The sequence below is a fragment of the Pistacia vera genome, unplaced genomic scaffold (assembly GCF_008641045.1).
Source record: "Pistacia vera cultivar Batoury unplaced genomic scaffold, PisVer_v2 Contig1007, whole genome shotgun sequence".
In the NCBI taxonomy this organism is placed as follows: domain Eukaryota; kingdom Viridiplantae; phylum Streptophyta; class Magnoliopsida; order Sapindales; family Anacardiaceae; genus Pistacia; species Pistacia vera.
Genome location: NW_022195036.1, coordinates 181032 through 192238, shown reverse-complemented (window position 1 = coordinate 192238; position 11207 = coordinate 181032). Strand labels below are relative to the sequence as shown.

Below are 11207 nucleotides of genomic sequence, written 5' to 3'. Positions count from 1 at the left end.
TCCCATCATCATATATAAGACTTGTATTCTTTCAGATTCAGAGAAAATAATGCTGCTACTTAATACAAAACAACGGCCAGGAACCAACTCTACTTACAAATAATAGCAAACTGAATTTACTTGAAGATGCCACTATTGAACCACAGATTATAAATAATTCAAAATTTGACATTTAGTCACTATTTACAGGAATAGTGTAAGAGCCAAATATTATCATTTTGCGATTCCAATGTAACCCCCATAAACTAATACATAAAAGTTCAGCCTGTCAGAAATTCCAGATTAGCTCAGCAAAAACAGCTACCAAAATTGTGAATTTTATACAATTCATTTACAATAAACATTGTCATTGCATAGAGGAATGGAGGCAGAGTGAGACAGTAACTACCTTGTTGAAGATGTGAGATGAGATACTGATGTACAAACAACTGGCATGACCTTCATCCTGCAAAGCACTTCTCTGAACTCCTCCATTGTGAAAGATTTAAATAATAAATTCCATCATGCCACACTTAATCTTGGAATCCAAGTGTCAGACCACGAACTTCGAGTTCCATTACCATGACTTTGTCCCATAGAAAGCAGGAAACAGCATAGCCTATTCACCATTCCGCACTGCATGACTCTTGATCTTTATCAACTGATTCAAAGAAAACTTCAGTTTACATAATGCAACAATCAAAGAAAACTATGGCACATAATGGTGACTAAACATGGTAGTGCCTCAAAAATCCATGGAAAATAGATGTTATTTCCATGTTGCTTCAAATGCAATGACTATAACAAATGCAGTCATTGACAATAAAAACATGCTTCACTATTGTCTCATCATAAATAGGTTTACTATGATGTAAGGCGCCACCATTGGTAAAGTAATGGCACATGCTTCTAGGAAAAGAACAAGCTTGAAGTTTATGAAATATAAGCTCTAAAGTTCCCATTGTTTTAGTACTTTTGAGATCGATGAAATAATTGTACGAGCACCTTACCTTGTAAAAGTATTTTTTCCGAATTTTGATTGCTGTGCGTATACATCTTTTTATATGTATCTCAAGCAGCTTATCATTGAAAATCTGCAATGTGTCAATATTTTAACACAAAACAAACTTTAGAGAATTTCACGTACAGATCAGAATAAAGAAGCAGTTGAGTCACTAATTAAAAGGCAGAGCAAGATGTCTGCATTTTACAGCTTACAAATCACTTTCCTACTATATTACTCAACTTTAATTTTAATGAATAAATTAAATCTGGCTAGACAGTTTTTGACCATCAATCATAGAAAAAGGCCTTCATCTCTACAGAATGTTATTGGAGAAGAAGCTTCTTCTAGTATCAAGAAAGCTCCACTTAGCAAGCAAATCATAGAAGGCAACAATGTATCAAATCAGAAATAAACTTCTAAACAATGAGATGATACCCAACTGACAACTCTATTGGCCATGTACAACATAAATTTCCTACATTGTTAGCTAGCCCATGCCGTGATGTCTACAGATGGTTCCACCATTGACCCAGGAAACGTTCCTGCCTTAATTAGGGTCTTAAGGGTTCAGAGAAAGAGGGGAAGACTACATCTAATTCTGTTCTCCCTATCAAATAACAGAAACCCGTCATAGAATAACCAGAAATACTACAGGTGCTTTTCAACCATGAATTTTGGAATAATACATATAAAATCCTAATAAAATATTGTACATTTAAGATTAATAATGTTATGATAGCAATTTAATTATTCAAATCTTAGAAAAATCATGTTTTCTATCTCAAAAATAAAAAGTGACAGAAAGACAGAGAAAAGAAAATGTTAGATCCACAAAGGCCCTGCTAAAGCCTAATTTAGAGGTCCCTTAAGATGGATGATGTGGTGATTGAGGCATTAAAGCTTTAGTTTGATCCACCCACCTCATAAGTTCACTACACTACCCCTCCCCTTCTGACAATTCTCACTTATAATTATCAACTTGTTATGAACTCTTGCTGTTTTCCTTCATACATAACAACCAAACATTTCCCCTATTTAGTTTTTCTTTATAATTTTATTGTTTATTTTGCATGCAATACTGAGTGTTTGCATTAGAAGAAAATTGAACTACAATCAAGTACTTTATAGCTAGAAGGAAAAACACATGAATTGTCAGCAATGCACCTGCCTTTATCATGTCATCAATTGAACGTGTTTCTTTCACAATTTTGTTACGGTTCAATATAAGAATTGCTGCCACACAAAACACAGGCAATTCGTCATCTCCACTTCCAGTTGATGAGACTACAGTGCAGTTCTGCAAGTGATGATTTCTTGACCAGAGATTCCTTGTCAAGCCACAAAATGGATGACCTGATGCTGATTTCACTCCAACATTGTCAGGCATGGAACCCTCCACATTTCCATTTTTTTGTTCTAAGCCACCCTTTAAATCAGTACCGCCACCATTTTCTGTGCTTTCTTCTCTAATTTCTGCATCAGACTCCCTTGGTAACCGTATAATCAAGGCTTCCAGACAGTTCTCCTCCAAATTATTGATCAAAGACATGTCAAAATCAGCAGCCCACATCATCTGCATCAAGGATCATTATTCTAAGTGAAGCTGAGTTATTAAAAATAGAATAAAATACAATAAGTATGTACATCTCCAAGAAAACAAAGTTACAAAATTATCAAATGCATCCCAAAAAGTTGATATGTTCCCCAGAAGCTCGGCTATATATGTACTATTCATTCAGAAAAGGAGTCCACCTAGGTTATGAGCAAGTACAGAAAAGCTAGACAGACTTAAAACTGTAAGAGGTGATAAAAAAGTCAAACAAAAATATATTCCCTAACTAGACAAGGACTAAACTGTGAGCAAGTCTACATTAACTACTAAAAAGAATATGCAATAATAGTGGATTGATGGCCCTCCAAAAGGGATAACTTTCATAAGCTTCCCCAAACAATCTGGTCTTAGCAAAGGTATTTGCAATTAGCAACAGGAAATAATGACAGCAGGCAACTAATCAGTACCACTATTTTCCATGTTAAGATGAGACTAGCTCATCTATTAATGTATTGAGAAATACGACTCATACTAATCCTGGGAAATAATACTCCTAGTTTTGTGCATCATATTGGCATTATGATATAGATGACACCACAATTTTTTATAAACTAGTTCCCACATCTGATAATAGATAACTACTGAAAATATACTAACCTCCCACATACGAAGAGCATCATTAAAAGATAACTCCCGACGGAAGAGTACCAGTAACATTCGAAATGCAAAATGAAGGCTTTCAGCACCTATATTTGACAGATGTGAAAACATTTCCCTGTCTGTGAGTTCCAGAATATGCCACAATGCTTGCAACTGCTTCATAACTCCAGTTGGACCTTCCATTTGAAAATTTTCACGCTGCAGAGATGTGAAAAGTATATGTAACTAAAAGATCATATAATTGTCTATCTAAATATATTTAACAAGATTGGAATTACCGTTCTCCTAAGAAGCATCTCAAAGCACCAAAATGCATCAGCATTGTCCTCAAAGAGAACAACAAAAGGAGATAGCAAGTCACTCATACCTATAATCAGAATTTTAATCAGTACAAAATATAAATTTTTTAAGTGTAAAAATTAATCCTCCAAAGCTTGAATAAGAGAAATAGCAATCATGTGGCTCATGAGGATCAATTAAAGACCTCGGATAAAATTAAGGACTACAACCTTGACAATAACCAGTGGCAGGATCAACCCAAGCATAAACAGCAAGGATGTCAGACATCCTAGCTAAATTTCTTGTATCCTCATAGAATTCAAGATGACTATCTGTTCTTACCACATCAACGACTGAAAAAGAAAAAAAAATCTTGTGAGTTGTTGGCAAATTTGACATAAACAGAAGCCTTTACAAAAAAATATAATAGAAAAACCAAAACTAAGTAAACCAAAACTAAGTACCTATCCTATGCAAAGTCCAAAGCCATTCAGAAACCCTGTCTCCACTGACAGCCGCTCCTTGTAATGTGGTTGCATTCATCAATGGCGTGTCTGGAACATCTGATATTCTCAACTTGTTAACTATTTCTGTTTCAAAATCCAGATTTTTGGACCACAATTCTGGTTTATGGGAACCAGAACAAGCCATTTCAATTTCTGAATTCATGGGGTGTGAAATGTTGTTAGATGGTGAACCATTTGATTCCATGATTAATTCTGCATTATTACTAATTTGAAAACTGTGCATTCTGTCATCCTCAAATCTCAATTGTTGCGTAGATGGTTCATCTTCACACACACCATATTCTTCATCATTGTTTCCACTCGTCTCAAACAAATTTGTGACTGGTAAATGAGGAAAATCAAAATAACTTTCAGTTACAACTTGTGATCCATTACTTTCTCTTCCCGGATTAGGGGTGTTGCAATTGTTTGGATCAGATGTAGGTACAAAACAAGAAGAGTCATATGCTGCACTATCCAAGCTTTCCCAAACACTGACAAGCTCTGCCGAATCAGTAGAACTTTCCCTTTTGCATGCATATGATGTATCTGTACAATTATTACTCAAATCACAAAAATTCTCCAATTGGTTAGTATTATCAATAGAAGCTTGTCTACTTTCAACTTTATCTTCTTTTCTCCCGTCATCTTTGGATGATGTTCTCATGTCCATAACCTTGGACCCCACAACATAGGCAAGTGATCCAGTTCCAATGCTTGAATGCATTATTTGACATTGCTTAATCAACTCCTTGTAACGTTCCCTGAAAAACAAGTCTCAAAAAGATGTTCTTATGAACAATAAATGATCATCATGATCTCAAAGATTTGACATACATGCATACTTGTTTCGACAAAATAGATGCTTCATAAACTGTTCAGTAGTAGAAAACATACTATAAACATGAACACAGTGCAAACACAATTTAAAGTACAGAGTTTTATGATAGTTCCATCCAGGCAAAAGGGTTTAAATTATTTCAAGTAAATGAAGTATCACATTGTTGCAGTTCACGCATTAATAACTTTTTCAGTCACTCTCTCGTGCTTTATTTTACTGGGCAACCCAAAATCCAGTCATCAGTTACTAAACCAATTACAGCAGCATGGTAATGCAGGACAAAGTGGATTATAAAAATCAAAAGCTTTGCAGTTGATTAAACTCAACTAAATGATAAGGCTAACAAACAGAGCAGATGGCCAGCAAAAGAATCAGAAGCTGGAGTATTCACCACCTCTTGACTGAATTATTCTTCAAAAGATACAACACCATCCAGATCGAAAATACCAAAGATAAACAATTCATGTGAAGAATTCATCCTCAATTCCAACAATCTAGTAAGATCCTAACCATAAACAATTAGATCAAAGAAGCAGGCCAACAAATAAAAATGGACAGGATGATCAATGGTACTAATTATTCAGACAATTTAAAAGCTGTCTGAATATAGAAACATATGAGATTCATGTATTCAACTAACCAAAAATATATATTTAGATTTATTTGCAAGCACAGCAACCCAAGAATCAGCACTTGAAAGGAAATATACCGCATACCTCCTGGCTCTTCTTAGTTGCCTTCGGTACTCAGCAGTAGTCCCCAGTGCATAGCAACCAAGTAAAAATTCCCAAACTTCTGGCCGTATAGATGGATCCACACCCTACAATGCAGTATATAATATGCACAACAGTAATAAAAATTGGAGCATCCTGACAATGTCACCTTTAAATAAAATAAATAAAAAAGAAAGAAAGAAAGCAGAAAGTTTTCGAAGGAATTTGGATCAACAAATCATCATTTTCAAAATGCAAACTAAATATTATTCATCAAATATCTAAACATACAACATGGAATGACTAAAATTTGAAAAATAAAACATTAACACAGTATAAAAACTTACACATTAAAAAGAATTAAGAAGGATTATATATCCAAAAATAATCAAATTTCAATTGGCTAGTTCAAAATTCAAGATTGAAAATATAACCATCCTATATGTTGACCCAGAATTGAGAATGCAAAAACTGCAGCAAGGCCATGTTAGGATTCAATATGAGACTGTCAAACATCTCTTTCAAAATGTTTGACCGGTAGAAGAGAATATCTAAAACCACACTGGTCACAAACATATAAAACCTATCAAACCATGGAGCTGAAGTAAAACCAAGATGAGAATGTACCCTAAATCCTAGCTCAGTGAGAGCCATATGATGATAGGGTGAGATGTAGTACTAATATATCTACAGAGAGAAAGGCCAAAGATTTTAAAAGTTCAAATGTAGAATGTTCAGACATGCTTGCTTCTCTTAAGTTACCAGATTAGGTGACATGAGATTTGAATTTCAAAGTAAGATGGCAAATGAATAATGTAGGGCACAGGCGAACTAAAATGACACATAGCACACTTTCCAGCTTGGGCCCCTATTTTTTTATTTCTTTGTCTACACTAATACTTCCTGCAAATGTTTGGACAAAGAGACTAGCCTTAACCGTTAGAATTTCATATCATAATCATAAATCCCAATTGCTAAAGCATATTTACACTGACAAGAAAAAACCAGCTTAACTTCATAAAAAGGAGGATATTGAAACAAAATGCCATTAAAACATGAAAACATCAACTAACAGAATTTAGAATACATAACAATGGTGAAACAACACACCCCCAAAACAATCAACTTGAGTGCTTTCTGAAAACCTGAAACCTTGCCATCACTATCAAAAGTTGCCTGCCACTTTTCCGGCTTCAGCATTCTAGATATCTGCACCAATAACATATATCAGAAGTTATAATATGATTTCAGACACCAATAAAAGCACAATAACAAGTTATAATTACACCTAAAAAAATTGGAACAAAAAAGCATCTTTTAAACCAAATCAATTTACCCAAACAGCTCATACAAGTTGCACCATTACCTCAGTCATCAAGTTTTACTTTTTCAGAAAATCATTGAAATCACTGATGTATGCATATCACCTAGAAATCCTTCAACCTTTCTTATGTATAAACCAAGTCCAATAATGAGGGATTGCTGAAAATAACTGATATATAACACTAAATCAATTGGTAAACACACAATGAAGAGACATGACTTCCCAAAATTATTAGCAGATAAAACAAGATATACAATAAGATGATAGGTATTCTTAGAAATACTATTCCAAACTCCATCCATAAATCTTATGACATGTAAACATCATTTGGCTCCAAATAGTCCAACATACATGAAGCAGGACCCCAGTAATGCCTTGATGGTCACAAAAACACCCTAAAAGGTTATTGCTATTAATTTCAATATTTTTGTAAGCAGCACCTTAATGTCTATCTTATCCTTCCTTATTCCTGTATTGCTATCTATCTGTTGTTTTAACGTGAGACTATCCCACATAAAATGCAAGTGCAGCAGCAAACTACATGTATTAATCAACAAGATCGAAACACAAAATGATCTTGCACATGGACAACTCTACAATTACCTTAATTCTGCATCATCAGCATAATTGACAAAAAGACACTACTCACTGACTGATTTGATTTTGATAGCAGTATTTAAGTATCAAAAATTCAGAAAGTGCCAGAAGTAATTAAAATCCAGTTCAGAAAACATCTTACAAAACAACCTTTATAGGCGATTGTGAAAGGCAAGGATCTCCAATATCGCGTACAATTGAACCCATTCTTTGCAAATTCATTGCCCGCACTTTTCCACAATCCCATAGCTCGCCCTCTCTCCCTCCGCCACAATACATCACAATCCCCACAAACCCCTCTGCCTCTCTCTCACTCTCAAACTTTCAAGCTCTACTATCATCACAAACTAAACCCGATTTTCAACACTGAACAACTGCAAGAAACATTGAAAATACCATGCACAAACCACATTAACAAATTCATAAAAACAATCACTTCATTCCAAAAACCAAAACAAAACAAAAAAATAGATGCTTTTGCTTAGCAGTAAAAAATTTATCACTAACATAAAGACCCCATTAGCTTCCAAATTCATCAAAAAAATCTCATAAACCTCTCCTAAAATGAATAAATTTATCCAAACTCACCATAAGAACAATCATTTAATTACAAATTTATTGAGTCAAAAAACAAAAACACAAACTTTTGCCTCTAAAAAACAAAAATTATGACCCTAGCAGTAAAAAATTATCAATAACATAGAGAGTACAGACAATATTAGCTTCCAGATTCATCAAAAAAAAAAAAAAAAAAAAAAAAAAAAAAAAAACTTGTAAACTTCTCCTAAAATTAATCCAAAATCTGAAGGTTTAACATCTAAATATCTTAAACCACCAAGCACATAAATGAAAATGTACTCCTACAATAATTTCAAAAAATTAAAAACGAATAAAAAGCAACAACAAAATAATTAAATTACGATTCAGCAAAACAGTAGAAATTTGATTCTAGATTAAAATCGCTCTCACTCTTTGATAATCGAATCATTGAAATAAAGAAAGAGATAATCAGAGAATTGAAAATGGCGAAAGGCGAGGAGAATCGAAGAGCGATTGGATCGTTTTAATCTAATCGCATGCACGTAGAATATATACGAATACGAACACGAAATTAGATGAAAAAAATACGCGTAGAGAGAGAGAGAGAGAAATGCAGTACCTAATGAAGAAGAAGAAGAGAAATGAAATGAGATTGAGATGTGTTGTTGTTGTTCCTTCAAAGGGAAGCACTTTCTTCATCTTCATTTACTCCAAAAGCCTGGCCGTTTCTTCTCTCCTTCTGTTAGTATTAATGGTTTTTCTTTTTTTTTTTATAAAATAAAACCAAATTCAGTTTATTAAAAAGGGAAAATATTTTTATATAAAAATTTTCCAATATTGTGATAAAGTAAAGAATAAAAAGATTAAAAAATATTATTTTGTACTTTTATATATTTTTAATTTTTTTAGTTATAAATATGGTTTTTTGTTTTTCTTGTTTTTATTTTAAAAAAAAAAACCGAGTTATAAATGAACAAATATTAGTATATTACTCATTTTCTTAAATAAATTTATTATTTTAATCTTTCGATTAAGGAAAAATAACTTTCAAATCAACTCCTAAGAATGATTTCAATTGATTTACATTGTAATTATTTATTTATTTATTTTGGTAATTTTTCCTTACATTAAATTAAAAATTCTATATTTGCTAAATTCATTGAAAGAGGACAAACATTCTACATTAAGTTATATATTCCAAATATATGTAGTATATAAAGGAAAGTAAATGGAAATAATATTTATTTTCCTTAAACATTACATGCTTCATTGATTATTAATTAATATACTTAATATTTATTTAATGTTTGATGTTATGACGAGACCATGTCTTCTGTCTCTAAAAATATTGAAAAATTGTTTATAAATTAATATTATTAATGGTTTAGTTGGATAATATATAATAATATTTTTCTAATTTATTAACAACGTGTGAGAACGGCAATGAACGTTTGATTTTATTCACATCCATGTTTAAGAAATTATTAAATACCTCCTACAAAGAGATGTTTTATAGGAGATTTTCAATAATCTCAAGTTTATAATATTTTAAAAAATTATGAGCGTACATGAAATTATACAATTACTTAGATGATTTGTCAAGCAATTCGTTGTGAAAATTTTGTTAAACGATACTCTATATTATTATATGTTATCAGTAAATCGGTTACCGTTTTGAGGTTCGATAAAGATTATAGTTTTGAACGGGTATTTGTAAAACAAATCTAGAAGATTTTTAAATTATAAAAGAAAAAAATTATTAAGATATCATTATATACTATTATTCATTAAAAAAAATATTTAAATTTAATATTTATCAGCATGTTTGGTTCATTATTTTTATTCCTATTGTGGATCGGATTATTAAAATAATGTTTGGTTCATTTTTTTCAAAACTCTATCCCCAAAACATGATCCTGACACAAGTTTGAATTGTCTGCATCTTCACAGCTTTCTCAGGTTTTGACCGTTTCAATTTTTTTTTTTTATTCATTTTTCCTTCACTACTGAACCGTTTCTGCACTGCGTGAACCATTTTCTTCACCATTTTTCTTCATTTTTCGTGACTTGCTCACCAGTTTCTACGCTGCATCTGATTGAGAAAATTAAACAATTTTCTTCACTGCATTCTTCACCATTTTTCTTCACTTTTCGTCACTGCTTCATCTTTCTGCACTGCATCTGACTGGACGTGGACTTTTCTTCACTGCATTCTTCACCATTTCTTCACTGCATCTTCACAACCGTGAACCCACCTCACCTACTGCATCGCAACAGCCGTGAACCCACCCACTACTGCATCTTCACAACCGTGAACCCACCTCAGCTACTGCAGCTCCCCAGCCATCAACCCACCTCAACTACTGCATCTTCACAGCCATGAACCTACCTCAGCTCCCCAGCCACCGTCAACCCACCTTAGCTCCCCACCGTGAACCCACCTCAGCTCCCCACCCCCGTGAACCCAGATCTGTCACTTCTCTTCTCACGTTCGCAAATCGCAAGCTATGAAGCTGATTTCTTCTCAATTCCATGCCATTGTTCTCCTCTCATTCGGCTATTTTTATACAAAGTTCGTTGATTAATTTTCTTCACGAAAGTATTTTCCAGTTTTTTATTTATATTTCTTGACTTCGTGTGTAGAAATTGTTGTAATTGGTGGTATTGAACTTAATGGTCGTGAGTTTTGTGATAATAGAGTGATTAATGTGTGGTATGACGGTGCTGGTGGCGGATCAGTGGTAGTTTTGGTGGTTTGTGGTGTGAATAAATTTAAATATTAGGGTTCAAATTGGGGGTTTTAAAATTTAGTCCTTCTGTCGCAATGTTTACTTATAGGCATATTTTTTACAATTGAATTTTTTTTTTTTTTTTTGTTACTTTAATCGACTAATGTTGTTGGCAGATGATGGAAACAAATAATCATTAAATGGTGAATGGTTCAATGTTATGGGTTTGATTTAGATTGGGGTTTGGATTTGAGATTGGGGTTTGGTTTTGAAAATCAATGATGATTCTGAAGATTTGTTGTTCAGGTTTTGATTCGAAGAAGAATCAATCGAAGAAAGTGTGGTTGTACAAAGGAGTTGTAAACAATATAGGGTACCAACGGAACCGAACTAGTAGGTTCCTAAAAGCTTTGGTAAAGTAGTATTTTGCAAAGCTTTTTTTTGTTTTTATTCTATTCTACAGTTAATAAAGCTGAATTTT

At 33.2% G+C, this 11207-nt stretch overlaps 1 protein-coding gene across 3 annotated transcripts; it reads right to left on the bottom strand.

Annotated features, from left to right (window-relative positions):
* Positions 1-218: 218 nt before the first annotated feature.
* Positions 219-8729, bottom strand: LOC116144922 (small G protein signaling modulator 1-like). Of its 3 annotated transcripts, none has more exons than XM_031430387.1 (11): positions 8617-8729; positions 7608-7831; positions 6647-6745; positions 5540-5643; positions 3941-4746; positions 3707-3829; positions 3476-3564; positions 3195-3395; positions 2154-2558; positions 990-1073; positions 219-640 (listed from the first exon to the last, which is right to left on the bottom strand). In XM_031430387.1, the coding sequence occupies exons 2-11, from the start codon at positions 7734-7736 to the stop codon at positions 599-601; spliced, it is 2082 nt and encodes a 693-aa protein (XP_031286247.1). In that variant the 5' UTR covers positions 7737-7831; positions 8617-8729; the 3' UTR covers positions 219-598. The 3 variants fall into 3 exon arrangements, 2 of the variants coding, with proteins under 2 accessions (XP_031286247.1, XP_031286349.1); XR_004130349.1 differs by having other exon boundaries at positions 576-640; positions 2150-2558; XM_031430489.1 differs by lacking the exon at positions 7608-7831 and having other exon boundaries at positions 221-640; positions 8617-8660.
* Positions 8730-11207: the final 2478 nt, after the last annotated feature.